At 46.8% G+C, this 18,823-nt stretch overlaps 1 protein-coding gene across 3 annotated transcripts in view; it reads right to left on the reverse strand.

Moving 5' to 3' along the window:
• Positions 1 to 18,823, reverse strand: part of LOC137528741 (class I histocompatibility antigen, Non-RT1.A alpha-1 chain-like) — a 177,204-nt gene that overhangs the window by 42,503 nt on the left and 115,878 nt on the right. For all 3 annotated transcript variants that reach the window (XM_068250266.1, XM_068250268.1, XM_068250267.1), the window contains exon 3: positions 8,595 to 8,873. In XM_068250266.1, the coding sequence (XP_068106367.1) occupies positions 8,595 to 8,873 (279 nt within the window). The remainder of the gene's footprint in view (positions 1 to 8,594; positions 8,874 to 18,823) is intronic.

The following is an 18,823-nucleotide window of genomic DNA, read 5'->3' on the forward strand; positions in this document are numbered from 1 at the left end:
ATCCTTTCCAAAACCCTGGCTGAGCATTTGGCAGATATTCTTCCTCACTTAAGTGAACCTTCCCAAGTGGGATTTGTCCGGGCTAGAGCAGTAGTGATGAACATACATAGGGTGATGGCAGTTCTGGAACAGAACATCTTCTGGGGTTTCTTCTGGGTGTCCGGATGCGATTTTGACCCTGGATGCCGAGAAGGCTTATGATAGTATTAGCTGGAAGTGGTTAGATCTCGTTATGGAGAAGATGGGATTTCAGGGTCTACTTATGGATTATGTGGCAAGGGTTATTGTTGAAGGCTCTGCTTCATCACATATATTTTTGAAAAAGGGTACCAGACAGGGCTGCCCTTAATCCCCTTTGCTTTTTAATCTGGTGATAGAACAATTAGCGGAATATTTTAGATCTAAAAATCTGTACAAGGGTATTTCAATTGAGGATATTAAATTTACATTGTTCTTTGCAGATGAGGTTTTATTATTTTTAAGGGACACAGCCAGTGATTTAGGGGAGACTTTTTCCTTCTTGGGAACCTTAGGCTGGTTTCACAGTGGGACGTTACAGGCGCACGTTAGAGCAGCCTGTAACGCAGCCCACCGCACAGCAATGAAAAATCAATGAGGCTGTTCACAGTGCGGACGTTGCGTTACATTGTAACGCTGCGTCACAATACAACGTACTGCATGCAGTACTTTGGACGCGGTTGAGCCGCGTTAGACTGCTTGCACATGCTCAGTAATGTTGGGGAGGAGCGGAGAGCGGCCAGGCACATGGCTAATTATTATGCACTGCACGTTGTGACGTGCAGTGTTTACATCCTGGAGCAGCCGCTCTGTGCGGCGATTGGCCGGCGGGACCACGTGATGCCGCATGCGCACAAGTGTGCGCATCACGGCATCACTGACGCCAGAGTAAGCTGCACAACGCGGCTCACTCTGACGTCCAGATAGAGCACCACAAGGCGTTGAGTTAGGGGGGCGTTATGCGACCTTAACGCCCCCTCTAACGCAACGTCCTGGTGTGAAATTAGCCTTAGTCAATTGTCAGGACTATTTTTCAGTAAGATGAAGTCAGAGCTCTTAATGTTGTCAGAGGGGTCTGCCACTAGAGCAATTAAATTGATAGCAGATAAGTTGGGCCTACAAGTTTCTCATCAATGCATAAACTATCTTGGCATTAAGATCCCAAGGGATACATCCCAGCTTTACCATCTAAATATCACCCCTATATTTAATAAAATTAGACTAGAATTATCCAACTGGATAGAACTCCATATTACTCTTGGGTAGGTGCATTTGATTAAGATGATAAGTTTCGGCAGGCTCTTATACCCGCTACAGACGTTTCCACTTTTATTCAGGCATAGAGACAACCAGATGTTGCAGGGCTTTCACTTCATTTTCATAGAAGGGAAAATGGGCTGAAATACCTTAGAGACTCTTGCAGAATCTTACGGAGAACATATCGGGGCCAATTTTCCCAATGCAAGTGCCTATAAACTGGTGTTTATACTCAGACATGCTAGAGATTGGTTGGGGAGCACTGAGTTCTATACAAATACGGCTCTGAAGGAGGAGCTAGTTAAACCGTGGACATTGCCTGGAGTTCTTCATACTAGGTTAGCAAATCTACCTTCCCATATCAAAAGAAATATTTTATTGAGAGACAATTGTATTGCTTTCCGAGAATTTCGTATATTTCTGAAATTGTTGGGCTGCCTATCTCCGCTGATACCTCTATGGTCTTCACCAGACTTTCCTGGTGGAAATTGGTTGAGTATGTCTGTTCTGTTTAAGGCCAAGGGTATTATTACACTATCTTAAGTTTTAGACTCTGAGGGAAAACTAGTGCTGTTTGAGACCCTGAAGAGGCAATTTCATCTTCCAGAGTCTCATCAGTTTATCTACTTTCAAATAAAGCATGTTTGGGTCATTCGGCTTCATTCCCTGATCATTCTAAAATTTTGTCAATTCTTGGGAACCTTTCTGGGAAAAAAATCGATTTTGGATTTAGATTGTGAGTTGTGTTCATTTAAAGCCAAAACTCAGCCTACAAGACATTTGACATATTGGGCGTGATGTCTTGAAACTTCAGTCGAAAACCTTATGCCTTTGACGGAACTGGGGTGGAACGAAGTTAGACGGGTGGTTTTGGGGGGAGCAGTGGAGAGAGATGTAGCTTAAAATTATATAAAAGGCTACTATGCCTTTAATTTCGAATGTACTCCTTCTGGGTTGCATTATCTAGTGTCCTGCCCAAAATGTAAAGCTAATTCTCTTGATTTATATCATTTATTATGGCTTTGTCCACTTATACAGCAATTCTGGGTTAAGGTTCGGAGAATGTGCTTGTTGCTTACCGCATCTCGTCGTAAATATGGTCAGTGGGAGGCTTTGTTCTGTTGTATTGACCCATCTCTCTCCAAAAAAGATGATTGCTTATCTCGCATAGAACATCTGGTTATTTTGGTAGCCAAAGTATGCATCTTGAAATGATGGATTAGTTCTTCCTCGCCTTCTCAAAAGCACTTAGTGGACACAGTAAGATCGTTGATGTATATAACCAAGGTGGACACTAAGCAGCGTAAGTCCAAGGCCACACCAGCTTTTTTTAAGATTTGGGGAACATTTATAAAGAAATATATTGGCTTGATTCACAAAACAGTAATAACTGAGTTATCACCCCTAAAAGCTTTGCACGTGCAAACGTGCGCGCAAGCCATTTTGCACGCGTGTTGCGCGTGCAAAGTTTTAGCACTCGTGTGTTAACTTTTAGCGTTACGCACTAAAAGTGCACTTTGCATGCGATAACTACGGCGCTTCGCATGTTCACCTATTACAGTGTATACTTAGCACGCAGGTGCTAAGCTGGTTTGCACGGGATGTAATGCGCGCAAAACTTAACACGTGCAAACTAATGATTTCACGCGAAGTCATTAGTTTGCGCGCGTAAAGCTTTACGCGCATGATATCACGTGCAAAGCTGCTTTTCACGGGCGTGCTAAATGTTAGCACACTTTTGTGAATCAAGCCCTATGTCGCGATCTGATTTTTGAGACCTTCTGAAGCCATTTGAATATACAATGTGGTATCTCAAGAAAAAAATAGCGGGAACCCTGGGAGTTTTTGATATTGGGGAATAGGTCTTTATTGGTGTTTGGGTTCACCTCTCTCTCTTTCGTTGAATGCCCCTATAGCATAATATATATCAATGATAATACCTAGGGATGTTGCTTTGGACTTTTGTCTGTATTCAGGGAGATATGTCAGGTGACCGTGGTGCGACTGTTGTTTATGTAAGTTTAATTTTAACCACTTTACCCCCGCGCGTACGTATTTCTCCGCCCCTTTTTCCATCCTTTAACAACCAGGGACGGAGAAATACGTACTTTTCGCGCTCCCGCCGCTGTCCGCGCTCCCGCTCGTAAACACGCCGCCCGCCGCTAGTAAACACGCCGCCGCCCGCTCGCCCAGAGATCAATGAACGGGAAAATCCATTCCCGTTCGTTGATCTAAGCCCCACAATGATCCGCTGCTCTCTTATGGGCAGCGCGATCATTGTGAGAAAAAACTCACGTGTCCAGCCTCCTTATACTTCCTCCAAGCTTCCGGAAGGAGGCTTGGAGGTCGCATTAAAACAAAAAGTTACTGTGGCCATCTTGTGGCCAAATAGTAAACTACACCCTACACATTTTTCACATACAAATAAATGACTTTTACACATAAAATTAACTCATTACCTCCCACACTCCCCATTTTTTTTTTTTTTGTAATTAAAAAAAAATTCAAAAATTTACAATTAAAAAAAATACATAAATAGTTACCTTAGGGACTGAACTTTTTAAATATTTATGTCAAGAGGGTATAACACTGTTACTTTAGAAACTATGGGCTTGTAATTAGGGATGGACGCAAAAATGAAAAAAATGCACCTTTATTTCCAAATAAAATATTGGCGCCAAACATTGTGATAGGGACATAATTTAAATGGTTTTATAACCGGGACAAAAGGGCAAATACATTTCATGGGTTTTAATTACAGTGGTATGCATTATTTAAAAACTATAATGGCCGAAAACTGAAAAATAATTATTTTTTTCCCCACATTTTTCCTATTTTCCCATTAAAACACATTTAGAAAAAAATAATTCTTGGCATAATGTCCCACCTAAAGAAAGCCTAATTGGTGGCGGAAAAAACAAGATATAGTTCATTTCATTGCGATAAGTAATGATAAAGTTATAGACGAATGAATGGAAGGAGCGCTGAAAGGTGAAAATTGCTCTGGTGCTCAGGGGGTAAAACCCCTCAGTGGTGAAGTGGTTAAGCTCTGAGCTTTATATTTTGTTCATTTTATGTTGTGTCAGAACATAAGGAATAGACACACTGCTAGCCATGGCTGGGATTGCCTTACACAGACGGTGACTATGCGGTGTGTGTTTGTTTTAAACGTTTTTAAATGGATCATGCTGCTGATGGTGAATAAATTGTGCTGATTTTACTTATGGGCATTGTTTTGCTTTGAAGTATATCGGAATGCTGATTATATAAACAGAGCTGTGTGGCTATATGGAGAGGTCTGATACAGGCTGCTGCAACAAGGCATAGTATGGGAAGTTGGATGCATGAAGGCAAGGAAAATACTTGGCTCAGTTGCACAGAGAGATTATCTGGTGAGCACGGGAGAAGGCGGGGGGGGGGGGGGGTTTGACCCTGGTAGTGGCCCTCATGTCCCGGTCTGTTTGCTTCTTGGCAAATCACACCTGTGGTAAATAATCATAAATAATCAGCTAGCCATTCTAGATGCACTATGATTTGTTTTTTTATGTTTAATCTTTAAAGGGGTTCTGTGGGGGCTTCCTAAGATAAAAACAGGCACTTACCTGAGGCTTTTATCAGCCCCCTGTAGCAGTAATGTCCCACGCTGTCCTACTCCGATCTGCCGTTCTCCGCTGCTGTCCCCGGTCTAGCGCGGCATGGGATCCAACTGTGACTGCGCGGCAGTAGCTGCGGGCCTGCTCGCTCCCGCCTGCGTCATCGGAAGCTTACTGCGCAGGCGCAGTACAAGAAAACTTTGCACTGCGCCTTCTCAGTAAGCTCTCGATGACGCGCATTATTCGTCTTGTCAGGCGAATAATTGCCCAGTGCCGGCGGCGGGGAACGACGAATCGGAGGAGGACAGCGTGGGACACGACAGCTACAGGGGGCTGATAGAAGCCCAAGGTAAGTGCCTGTTTTTATCTTAGGAAGCCCCCCACAAAACCCCTTTAAAGGTGTATTTGCAATTCAAGAGGACCTGTGGTGTATGCCTGCCTCAGGCTACACTTGAACATTGAGCGCTTTGTGAACTGGATTGTATGTGTATGGTACTATAGGGTGGTTATATCCGTAGAGCTCCACCGCACAAAGGAAATTATAGGATAACGTAAGATTTTAAGCGCGGATTACACCAGTGCAATTCATCATGTTCTGTCAGATGACACTACATAGCTGATTGTGGACCTACTGGAAGCCTTGAAGAGGCCGGTAATGAGAGCTGGGGGGGCTTATGGATGGTCCATTTATGGGTTGATGGGTGAGAGAGGTCACCCCCCCCCCCCCCTCTAGAATTATTCTATTCCAGTGTCTCTGTTTATATTGTAGCCCCTCACACACTCCAATGAGTTCTGGTTCACCATGAGCTTGCTGGTTAGTCTGTACCTCTGTTTATATGCAAACTTGAGCTGTACTTTTGAGTTTTAATTTGTTTGATGTTCTGTCCACTATAGAGGAATGTTATTATTAATTAAAATAAAAAAGTTATGCATCTTGCTTATGATATGGTCAATCTGATAATACAACAGTACGTTTACTGCAGGTATGTCAAACCAGTCCTACGAGGGCCGAGATCCTCACACATTTTTGATACAGCTCAAATGAATTGATGAGTCTGAATCAGGAAAGGTGTGGTCCATCAGGTAGAACACATTCCTCTCTTTCTCAGTCCATCCTAAACACTGGTATGGATCCGGCCCTCCAGGCCTGGAGTTCGACACATGTGGTTTACTGTATTGAATTCTATGATGTTAATGCAATGATTGCTTTATTTGATCTCGATGACATGTTGTTATGTTTACTTTTTCCCATAAAAAAAAAAAAAAAAAAGAAGAGGCAGATACATAAAGAAGAGAAAGATTTTGTAGTACAGAGGTGGGGGAGAGGATGGGGGAGGCAGGAGAGGATGGCAGAGAGCATGCAGGGTAGTACAGAGGTGGGGGAGGGTATGGGAGAGGCAGGAGGGGGTGGCAGGGAGGATTCAGGGAGGTACAGAGGTGGGGAGGGGATGGGAGAGGCAGGAGGGGGTGGCAGGGAGGATGCAAGGAAATACAGAGGTGGGGGAGGGGATGGGAGAGGCAGTAGGAGTGACAGAGAGGATGCAGGGAAGTACAGAGGTGGGGGAGGGGATGGGAGAGGCAGGAGGGGGTGGCAGGGAGGATTCAGGGAGGTACAGAGGTGGGGAGGGGATGGGAGAGGCAGGAGGGGGTGGCAGGGAGGATGCAGTGAAGAAACAGAGATGGGAGGGGATGGGAGAGGAAGGAGGGGGTGGCAGGGATGATGCAGGGAGGTAGAGTGATGGGGAGGGGATGGAAGAGGCAGGAGGGGGTGGCAGGTAGGATGCAGCGAGGTACAGAGATGGGGTACGGGATAGGAGAGGAAAGAGGGGGTGGCAGAGAAGATGCAGGGAGGTAGAGTGATGGGGAGGGGATGGGAGAGGCAGGAGGGGGTGGTAGGAATGATGCAGGGAAGTACAGAGATGGGAGGGGAGAGGAAGGAGGGGGAGGCAGGGAGGATGCAGAGAGGTAGAGTGATGGGGGGGGGGGGAGGCAGGAGGAGGTGGCAGAGAGGATGCAGGGAAGTACAGAGATGGGAGGGGATGGGAGAGGAAGGAGGGGGTGGCAGGGAGGATGCAGGGAGGTAGAGTGATGGGGAGGGGATGGGAGAGGCAGGAGGGGTGGCAGGGAGGATGCAGGGAGGTAGAGTGATGGGGAGGGGATGGAAGAAGCAGGAGGGGTGGCAGAGAGGATGCAGGGAGGTAGAGTGATGGGGAGGGGATGGGAGAGGCAGGAGGGGTGGCAGAGAGGATGCAGGGAGGTACAGAGATGGGAGAGGCAGGAGGGGGTGGCAGGGAGGATGCAAGGAGGTAGAGTGATGGGGAGGGGATGGAAGAGGCAGGAGGGGGTGGCAGAGAGGATGCAGGGAAGTACAGAGATGGGAGAGGCAGGAAGGGGTGGCAGGGAGGTAGAGTGATGGGGAGGGGATGGGAGAGGCAGGAGGGGGTGGTAGGGAGGATGCAGGGAAGTACAGAGATGGGTGGGGATGGGAGAAGAAGGAGGGGGTGGCAGGGAGGTACAGAGATGGGGGAGGGGATGGAAGAGGCAGGAGGGGATGGCAGGGAGGATGCAGGGAGGTACAGAGATGGGAGAGGCAGGAAGTGGGGCGCTGGGAGGATGCAGGGAGGTAGAGTGATGGGAGGGGATGGGAGAGGCAGGAGGGGGTTGCAGGGAGGACGCAGGGAGGTAGAGTGATGGGGAGGGGATGGGAGATGCAGGAGGGGGTGGCAGAGAGGATGCAGGGAAGTACAGAGATGGGAGGGGAAGGAGGGGGTGGCAGGGAGGATGCAGGGAGGTAGAGTGATGAGGAGGGGATGGGAGAGGCAGGATGGGGTGGCAGGGAGGATGCAGGGAGGTAGAGTGATGGGGAGGAAATGGGAAAAGCAGGAGGGGGTGGGAGACAAGATGCAGGGAAGTACAGAGATGGGAGGAGATGGGAGAAAAGGGGGGCGGGCAGACAAGATGCAGGGAAAGTGCAGAGATGAGGAGAGGATGGAAGAAAGGGAGGCAAAGTACGGAGATGGGGGAGGGGATGGGAGGCAGAGAGGTTGCAGGGAAAGTATAGAGATGGGGGAGGGGATGGGAGGCAGAGAGGTTGCAGGGAAAGTACAGAGATGGGGGAGGGGATACAGGGGAACTACAGAGGTGGGGGAGGGGATGGGAGGAGCAGAGAACTAACAAGAAAGGATAAATAAAAAAGTTCTACCATAATTTCTAAGGTGACATCAGTGAAGGGATTTACAAAAGTTTTCAAAATGCAGCATTCGCTGAAACATTCATGATTATCACCCCTCTGTCCAGCTGCATTACCCTCCCAAGCAGCATGAAGCTCCGCCCAGCACCGGGGCATGCAGGGAGCTCCGCCTCCTAAGCATATGGGTCTACGGTGTTAGCCGCAGAGCTCCGGTGTGCAGCAGTATGTAGTCCAGGGCAGCACAACCACCCTTCCCCCCCGTTTCTCAGTCTGCACAGTATTGACTCATTCGCTCAGAGTAGAGGGGAGCATATAGAGATGTAGTGGGCGGTAACCAGCAGAAGGAGGTGGGATGGAAGGTGATGGGAGTGTGCTATTGCCTAGCAACCGGCCACTGGCTGTTATCACCTGCAGCAGAGCCCACGCTGTGGCAGTGGGTGAATGAAGAGCCGCTGCGGTGACAGCGCTGCCCCTCCTCATATACATCACATGATGCAGATATTATACAGTATATATATTGTGTGTGTAGTTATTACCTCTCCTCTCCAGATCTTCTCTCCCGTATCCGATGTATTTCTTCAGCCACTCGATACAGATATTCTCCAGATAATTCTTGTTTATCTCCCCCACTCTCTCCTCTGGGCTGTTCCATCTCTGTGTGGTGATCTGAGCCTCATGCATGGCTGGGATGTACAGCCCGCTCTGTGTGTCTAGATAGGAGAAATCTCTGCCATCATATCCGTCCTGCTCATACCCCGCAGTGCTGCCGTCATCTCTCAGCTCACAGCCGTACATATACTGCACAATATGGATCCCTGCAGACAGCACAGAAAATGTTACACTGCATGTCACATGCACAGCTATGCATGGCACATGTATGTGTGAGACCTGTGTTACATGTATGTGTCTGACGTGTTCTGTGAGTTACATGTACGTATTTGTCTATGTTACAGTATGTGTGTTACATACATGTATGCGTCTGTGTGTAACATGTTGTGTGTTACATACATATATGCATCTGTGTGTTACATACATGCATGTGTCAGTTTGTGAAATGTGTTATATAGATGTATGAGTCTGTGTGTGTTGTGTGTGCCATGTAGCTGTGTGTGATGTGTTTTGATTACATGTATGTGTCTGTGTATGACATGTTGTGTGATACATACATGCGTGTGTCTATGTGTGGCGTGTTGTGTGTTACATACACGTATGTGACAGTGTGTGACTTGTATGTTGCATACAGAGCAATGACTCCACATCCAGTTGGGGGAGGGGATTTGTCTACTCAGGTCCACAGAAACTGCTGCCATTGCCCAGAGCAGCCAATCAGCTTTCAAAAGTCACATTCATTCTGATTGGCTGTTCCGGGCAGCAGCTGCAGGGTTGTCTCCTCAGTCCGGATATATCAGCCGCAGTGATCACTAAGCTGCGCAGTGGCCGCCTTCAGTATAGTGCCAGGTGCACTACAAGCCCCAGAATGCCCTTTCATGCCATCTGTCAGAGCACAGGAGGCCGGATTCCCCCTCACACCTCCATGTATCCTGTGATGTGGCTGCAATGTGAGGGAAATGCACTTTCCTCATTCATGTCACATAAACACAGATCAGCGCTGCTCTTGTCTGTGTATCATTTACACACCAGCGGTTCCAGTTATCACCATTTTATTATTGCAGCCAATTTAGAATTCACAAAACTATCAATTCATATTGTGACTCTTTATAACCCGGCAACAGAACTGGAGTACAGACTGACCAGAAACTCCCACCCTGCTCAGGGCCAGATTCTCCATAAGGCATAAAGGTGCCCAGTGGTGGTGCAGGGGGAGAGGGGGGTGTCCTAGCTGGGGGGAGCTGTGTGGTCACACACCTCGCTAACTCATTCCTAACTCAGTGGAATGGATGAGCACAGCTGCTGGCCCTGCACATATGCCTGGCACAGAGCTCTCCTGGCCTTGTCTGATGACATAATTTATTGGCGAATGTAAAAGACAAAGCGCACGCTTTCAGCTAATAAGCCTTCATTAGACTCTACAAGATGTAACAAGGCACCTCCTCAGCCGCTAATGTAGCCAGACCAGGAGTCCTGCAGAGAGGCAGAGGCTGGCACAGATAGCTGGAGAGAAGTGCAGCGCTGAGAGGGGTGTGTCTGCAGCAGTATGATCACCATGGTAACATCCTGTAGGGAGATCACATCTGTAATCACTGGCACCTGCATCAGTAAAAGATCTCACTGACTGGAGGCAGCTTCATATTCTCCTCACATTAGTGTTAGGGGTACATGGGGGTAGGTTAGGTGTGGTATAGATGGGTTAGTGTTAGGCATAAATGGGGGAGGGGTTGTTAGTGTTAGGCGTACATGGGAGTAGGTTAGTGTGGTATAGATGGGTTAGTGTTAGGCATAAATGGGGGAGGGGTTGTTAGTGTTAGGCGTACATGGGGGTAGGTTAGTGTGGTATAGATGGGTTAGTGTTAGGCATTGAAACATGGAGGTTAGTGTGGTATAGATGGGGAGGTTAGTGCTAGGCACAGGTAAGGGGAAGGTTAGTGTTAAAGGGGAACTGTAGAGAGAGGTATATGGAGGCTGCCATGTTTATTTCCTTTTAATCAATACCAGTTGCCTGGCAGCCCTGCTGATCCTCTGCCTCTAATACTATTAGCCATAGCCCCTGAACAAGCATGCAGCAGATCAGGTGTTTCAGACTTTAAAGTCAGATCTGACAAGACTAGCTGCATGCTTGTTTCTGGTGTTGTTCAGATACTACTGCAGAGAAATAGACCAGCAGGGCTGCCAGGCAACTGGTATTGATCAAAAGGAAATAAATATGGCAGCCTCCGTATACCTCTTACTTCAGTTCCCCTTTAAGGTGGTCACTAACGGTCCAATTTCTAGCGAAAAATAGTTTGAGTGATCTGAAATTCTGATCGGATTGGTTGCAAATAATTTCCGTTGATGGGTACAATCAATTATGTACGATTATAAAAATAGTCGTCCGATTCGATTTTCGTCAAACCAAAATTTGGACTTTCTTGTTGGTTGTGATAGATGGGAAGCAAACATTGGTTCGTTGATGGTGTAGTGAACAATTTTTCTTCCGATCAGAATTATCTGATCGCGCAAACAATTTTTTGCTAGAAATTGGACCGCTAGTGGCCACATTTAGGCGTAGAAGTGGAGAGGTTAGTGTCATGGCCTATTCCCACTGGGAGCCAGGAACGTTTCTGATTTGACTGCGGCTCCCATTTTGCTTTGTAGTCACAGCCAGAATTGCTAGCTGTGCCATGCATGGCTTAGGGATTTGGCTGAGTGCTTTATAAACGTGCAGCATGTCGTCCAGATTTGCATCAAAGTGCGATCTGGACGGCTAGCCATGTTACAGATAGGCAGCATTTTCCTTCCTGTGCAGTTTGCAAGTGGGGATAAACTGTGAATTAGTTAATGGAAATGGGCCATTGGGAATAGATGGGGGGGGGGGGGGGGTTAGTGTTAGACAGAGGGAAGGGGGAGGTTAGTGTTAGGCATAGATGGGAGGTTAGTGTTAGGCATAGATGGGAGGTTAGTGTTAGGCATAGATGGGGAGGTTAGTGTTAGGCATAGATGGGGAGGTTAGTGTTAGGCATAGATGGGAGGTTAGTGTTAGGCATAGATGGGAGGTTAGTGTTAGGCATAGATGGGGAGGTTAGTGTTAGGCATAGATGGGGAAGTTAGTGTTAGGCATAGGAGAGGGGAGGTTAGTGTTAGGCATAGATGGGGAGGTTAGTGTTAGGCATAGATGGGGGAGGTTAGTGTTAGGCATAGATTGGGAGGTTAGTGTTAGGCATTGGAGAGGGGAGGTTAGTGCTAGGCATAGATGGGGAGGTTAGTGTTAGGCATAGATGGGGGAGGTTAGTGTTAGGCATGGATGGGGAAGGTTAGTGTTAGGCATGGATGGGGAAGGTTAGTGTTAGGCATAGATGGGGAGGTTAGTGTTAGGGATAGGAGAGGGGAGGTTAGTGTTAGGCATAGGAGAGGGGAGGTTAGTGTTAGGCATAGATGGGGGAGGTTAGTGTTAGGCATAGATGGAGAGGTGTTAGGCATAGATGGAGAGGTTAGTGTTAGGCATAGATGGGGAGGTTAGTGTTATGGATAGGAGAGGGGAGGTTAGTGTTAGGCATAGGAGAGGGGAGGTTAGTGTTGGGCATAGATGGAGGAGGTTAGTGTTAGGCATAGATGAAGGAGGTTAGTGTTAGGCATTGATGGGGTATGTTAGTGTTAGGCATAGATGGAGGTTAGTGTTAGGCATAGATGGGGGAGGTTAGTGTTAGGCATAGGTGGGAGGTTAGTGTTAGGCATAGATGGGGGAGGTTAGTGTTAGGCATTGATGGGGTAGGTTAGTGTTATGTATAGCGACTCGTCTTCTAGATGTATCTCTGTTGCAATCTGCACACCATTGTTTAGGGCCTGTTTCCACAAGCCACTAATTTGCATCGTATCGCATCAAAACTGAAGGCAATGCATGTCAATAGAGTAGTTTCCATTGCATGTGAATTTTCATTCACGGTGTGACCCCGGGAAATTATGGCTGGTATGCTGCAGATTTCTGCAGCACGCATCCCATTCCCCTCAGCAGTCACAGACAGCCGCATCCGGACTTCCAGAAGACACCCGCGACTGGATGTGATGCGATCGCATCTGGCTAGTGGAAACGAGCCCTTATTGTTACATCACTATTTTGTGTACCAAAGTTTATCATTGTAATGCCCCTGTGTAACATTGTGTAACCGCTTCCGTACCTTAAAGGATACCCGAGGTGACATGTGACATGATGAGATAGACATGGGTATGTACAGTGCTAAGCACACAAATAACTATGCTGTGTTCCTTTTATTTTCTTTCTCTGCCTGAAAGAGGTAAACATCAGGTATGTAATTGGCAGTTCCTGTCTGAGTCAGGACTGGGTCAGACTACAATGTGACCCTCACTGATAAGAAACTACAACTATAAAACACTCCCCTAGCAGAAAATGGCTTCTGAAAGCAGGAAAGAGATAAAAAGGATCAATAGTTCATAGATTTTAGCTCTGGCATACTTCAATGAATGTGTCATTGAGCAGAAACCATAAAACAGTTAGAACTTAAAAAGCAGATTTAAACATAAAATAAAACTGTGGAATATCTTAAAAAGTCATTTTAAGGAGAAGAAAGCTAGATACAATCGTTTATTTCATTCGTTTATTTTTGCCTCGGCTTTTCTGTAAAGGAAACCCAAGACCTTATACTGTAAATAAAAGCAGTAATACTTACCTGAGGCTTCCTCCAGCCCCTGTACGCTGTGGGTTCCCTCACCATCCTCCCGGGCCACTCCGTTCTTCCACAATCGGTAATATGTCCCAGCACATGTGCATTGCAGCATGACTGGCCGCGACTGGACAAATAACCGATGAAGATTGTAAAACATAGCAGCCCGGGGGGATGGTGAGGGAGCGCATGGAGTACATGGCTGGAGGAAGCCCCAGGTAAGTATAAATGCTTCTATTTATAAGGTCCCAGGTTTCCTGCACTAATTCAGTGACTGGTAGGAAACTCTCACTCATCTTACCTGGAGGCCTTTTTCCACCAGCAGCGGATTGCGATTTGTTGCGCTTGCAGATTTGTTTCACTTATCGCTTGCAGGTTGCATAATGCTGGTTACTATGAAGCTAATGGAACCCATGTGGGGGTGTTTCTTTTAGTGCACTGCTTTTAGTAAACAATTTTCGGAATTTTCAAGTCCTGCTGAATCTTTCTTGCAATTGACTTCTTATACAAAGTATAGGCGTGTAGAAAAACTGCACAGCAATCGCGGTAATATTTGATTTTTTTTATTTTTTTATTTTTTTTTTTACAATCTGGACATTCAATTTTTTTCCTGCCTGTTTTTTTTCCCTCCAACCTTCGCAAATGGCAATCATGTCATACACCCGTCAGACAGCAGCAGAATTAAAGATGATGTGATTGCAGCACAGTCAGGTTTGTTAGTTGAAAAGAGCCCCGTGTGTAACTCAGCAGAAACATTTCTTTTTCTTACATACACATCATTTAACCACTTGCCGACCAGCCACAGCCGATGGGCGGCGGCAAAGTGGACGCCGAAAGGACCGCAATACGCCCTTTGGCGTCCTTTCGGCATGCCCGGGGAGCGATCGCGTCACTAGTGACGCGCGCTTCCCCCGGCAACTGGCTCCGCCCACCTGCGACGACAACCCGCCGGCAGTTCGGAAGCGCCGGCGGGTTGTTAACCCCATGATCGCCGCATACAAAGTGTATAATACACTTTGTAATGTATACAAAGTGTATTGTACAGGCTGCCTCCTACCCTGGTGGTCCCAGTGTCCGAGGGACCACCAGGGCAGGCTGCAGCCACCCTAGTCTGCACCAAACACACTGATCCTGCCCCCCCTTCCCTCTGATTGCCCACAGCACCCCTCAGAACCCCCCTCCCCTGCCCAGACCACTGTTTGCACCCAATCACTCCCCTAATCGCCAATCAATCACCCCCTGTCACTATCTGTCAATGCTATTTCTTTATTTTAGGTCCTAACTGCTCCCTGGGGGCTCCTGATCACCCACCCCTCAGATTCTCCCCTGATCCCCGACCCCCCCCCCCCCGTGTACTGTATGCATCTATCCCCCCTGTAATAACCCACTGATCACCTGTCAATCACCCATCAATCACCCCCTGTCACTGCCACCCATCAATCAGCCCCTAACCTGCCCCTTGCGAGCAATCTGATCACCCACCCACACCATCAGATCGCCCACAGACCCGCCGTCAGATCACCTCCCAAGTGCGTTGTTTACATCTGTTCTCTCCTCTAAACACCCACTAATTACCCATCAATCACCCCCTGTCACCACCTGTCACTGTTACCCATCAGATCAGACCCCTATCTGCCCCTAGGGCACCCAATCACCCGCCCACACCCTCAGAACGCCCTCAGACCCCAGCCCTGATCACCTCGCCAGTGCATTGCTTGCATCTATTCCCCCCTCTAATCACACCTTGAGACACCCATCAATCACCTCCTGTCACCACCTGTCACCCCCTAGCACACCTACTCATCAGATCAGGCCCTAATTTGCCCCGTGTGGGCTCATAACTCGGCCAAACCCTCAGATCCCTGTCAGACCCCCTTCCGATCACCTCCCCAGTGCATTGATTGCATCTATTTCCCCCTCTAATCACCCCCTGAGACACCCATCAATCACCTCCTGTCACCCCCCTACCACTCCTATCCATCAGATCAGGCCCAATACAACCTGTCATCTAAGAGGCCACCCTGCTTATGGCCGGTTCCACAAAATTCGCCCCCTCATAGACCACTTGTCATCAACATTTGCAGATGCTTATACCCCTGAACAGTCATTTTGAGGCATTTGGTTTCCAGACTACTCCTCACGGTTTTGGGCCCCTAAAATGCCAGGGCAGTATAGGAACCCCACAAGTGAACCCATTTTAGAAAAAAGACACCCCAAGGTATTCCGTTAGGTGTATGACGAGTTCATAGAAAATGTTATTTTTTGTCACAAGTTAGTGGAAATTGATTTTTTTTTTCACAAAGTGTCATTTTCCACTAACTTGTGACAAAAAAATTAAAACTTCTATGAACTCACCATACTACTAACGGAATACCTTGGGGTGTCTTCTTTCTAAAATGGGGTCACTTGTGGGGTTCCTACACTGCCCTGGCATTTTAGGGGCCCTAAACCGTGAGGAGTAGTCTGGAAAGCAAATGCCTCAAAATGACCTGTGAATAGGAAGTTGGGCCCCTTAGTGCAGTTAGGGTGCAAAAAGTGCCACACATGTGGTACCGCCATACTCAGGAGAAGTAGTATAATGTGTTTTGGGGTGTATTTTTACACATATCCATGCTGGGTGGAATAAATATCTCTGTAAATGACAATTTTTTGATTTTGTTACACACACAAAAAAATACACCCCAAAACACATTTTTCACAAAGTGTCAATTTCCGCTAACTTGTGACAAAAAATAAAATCTTCTATGAACTCACCATACTCCTAACAGAATACCTTGTGGTGTTGTCTTTCTAAAATGGGGTCACTTGTGGGGTTCCTATACTGCCCTGGCATTTTAGGGGCCCTAAACCGTGAGGCGTAGTCTTGAAACCAAATGTCTCAAAACGACCTGTGAAATCCTAAAGGTACTCATTGGACTTAGGGCCCCTTAGTGCAGTTAGGGTGCAAAAAAGTGCCACACATGTGGTATCGCTGTACTCAGGAGAAGTAGTATAATGTGTTTTGGGGTGTATTTTTACACATACCCATGCTGGGTGGGAGAAATCTCTCTGTAAATAAACAATTGTGTGTAAAAAAAAAATCAAAACATTGTCATTTACAGAGATATTTCTCCCACCCAACATGGGTATGTGTAAAAATACACCCCAAAACACATTATACTACTTCTACTGAGTACGGCAATACCACATGTGTGGCACTTTTTTGCAGCCTAACTGCGCTAAGGGGCCCAAAGTCCAATGAGCACTTTAGCCTTTACAGGGGTGCTTACAATTTAGCACCCCCCAAAATGCCAGGACAGTAAATACACCCCACAAATGACCCCATTTTGGAAAGTAGACACTTCAAGGTATTCAGAGAGGGGCATGGTGAGTCCGTGGCAGATTTCATTTTTTTTTTTGTCACAAGTTAGCAGAAATGGAAACTTTTTTTTTTTGTCACAAACTTTATTTTTTGTCACAAGTTAGCGGAAAATGACAATCTTCTATGAACTCACCATGCTTCTCAGTGAATACTTTGGGATGTCTTCTTTCCAAAATGGGGTCATTTGGGGGGTATTTATACTATCCTGGAATTTTAGCACCTCATGAAACATGACAGGTGCTCAGAAAAGTCAGAGATGCATCAAAATGGGAAAATTCACTTTTGGCACCATAGTTTGTAAACGCTATAACTTTTACCCAATCCAATAAATATACACTGAATGTTTTTTTTTTTTTATCAAAGACATGTAGCACAATAGCACAATAAATTTGGACAAAAATGTATACATATACTTTATTTGACAAATTTTATCACAGAAAGTTAAAAAAGTCATTTTTTTTGACAAAATTCATGTCTTTTTTGATGAATATAATAAAAACTAAAAATCGCAGCAGCAATCAAATAGCACTAAAAGAAAGCTGTATTAGTGACAAGAAAAGGAGGTAAAATTCATTTAGGTGGCAGGTTGTATGACCGAGCAATAAACCGTGAAAGCTGCAGTGGTCTGAATGGAAAAAAAGGCTCTGGTCCTTAAGGGGTAGAAAGACTGCGGTCCTCAAGCGGTTAAGCAAGCTAAAAAAATGTTTTTTTTGCTAATGATATTTGCAATATCTATACATCTGAACTGAATGGATTTCCCTTTAGTCCTGAGGATGGGTCATGTGATCAGGTTCTGTACAGGATGTGTGTTGGGGTCACACTGGGGCTTTGTGTTGTGTGTTATGTTAGCCCTTAGGATGAGTCATGTGATCAGGCTCTGTACAGGATGTGTGTTGGGGTCACACTGGGGCTTTGTGCTATGTGTTAGTCCTTAGGATGGGTCATGTGATCAGGCTCTGTACAGGATGTGTGTTGGGGTCACACTGGGGCTTTGTGTTGTGTGTTAGTGTTAGTCCTGAGGATGGGTCATGTGATCAGGCTCTGTACAGGATGTGTGTTGGGGTCACACTGGGGCTTTGTGTTGTGTGTTGTGTTAGCCCTTAGGATGAGTCATGTGATCAGGCTCTGTACAGGATGTGTGTTGGGGTCACACTGGGGCTTTGTGCTATGTGTTAGTCCTTAGGATGGGTCATGTGATCAGGCTCTGTACAGGATGTGTGTTGGGGTAACACTGGGGCTTTGTGTTGTGTGTTAGTGTTAGTCCTAAGGATGGGTCATGTGATCAGGCTCTGTACAGGATGTGTGTTGGGGTCACACTGGGGCTTTGTGTTGTGTGTTGTGTTAGCCCTTAGGATGAGTCATGTGATCAGGCTCTGTACAGGATGTGTGTTGGGGTCACACCGGGGCTTTGTGTTGTGTGTTAGTGTTAGTCCTGAGGATGGGTCATGTGATCAGGCTTTGTACAGGATGTGTGTTGGGGTCACACTGGGGCTTTGTGTTGTGTGTTAGTCCTGAGGATGGGTCATGTGAACAGGCTCTGTACAGGATGAGTGTTGGGGTCACACCAGGGCTTTGTGTTGTGTGTTAGTGTTAGTCCTGAGGATGGGTCATGTGATCAGGCTTTGTACAGGATGTGTGTTGGGGTCACACTGGGGCTTTGTGTTGTGTGTTGTGTTAGTCCTGAGGATGGGTCATGTGATCAGGCTCTGTACAGGATGTGTGTGTTGGGGTCACACTGGGGCTTTGTGTTGTGTGTTGTGTTAGCCCTTAGGATGAGTCATGTGATCAGGCTCTGTACAGGATGTGTGTTGGGGTCACACTGGGGCTTTGTGTTGTGTGTTGTGTTAGCCCTTAGGATGAGTCATGTGATCAGGCTCTGTACAGGATGTGTGTTGGGGTCACACTGGGGCTTTGTGTTGTGTTAGTGTTAGCCCTGAGGATGGGTCATGTGATCAGGCTCTGTACAGGATGTGTGTGTTGGGGTCACACTGGGACTTTGTGTTGTGTGTTGTGTTAGCCCTTAGGATGAGTCATGTGATCAGGCTCTGTACAGGATGTGTGTTGGGGTCACACCGGGGCTTTGTGTTGTGTTAGTCCTGAGGATGGGTCATGTGATCAGGCTCTGTACAGG

Source organism: Hyperolius riggenbachi, chromosome 8 (assembly GCF_040937935.1).
Source record: "Hyperolius riggenbachi isolate aHypRig1 chromosome 8, aHypRig1.pri, whole genome shotgun sequence".
Taxonomy (NCBI): domain Eukaryota; kingdom Metazoa; phylum Chordata; class Amphibia; order Anura; family Hyperoliidae; genus Hyperolius; species Hyperolius riggenbachi.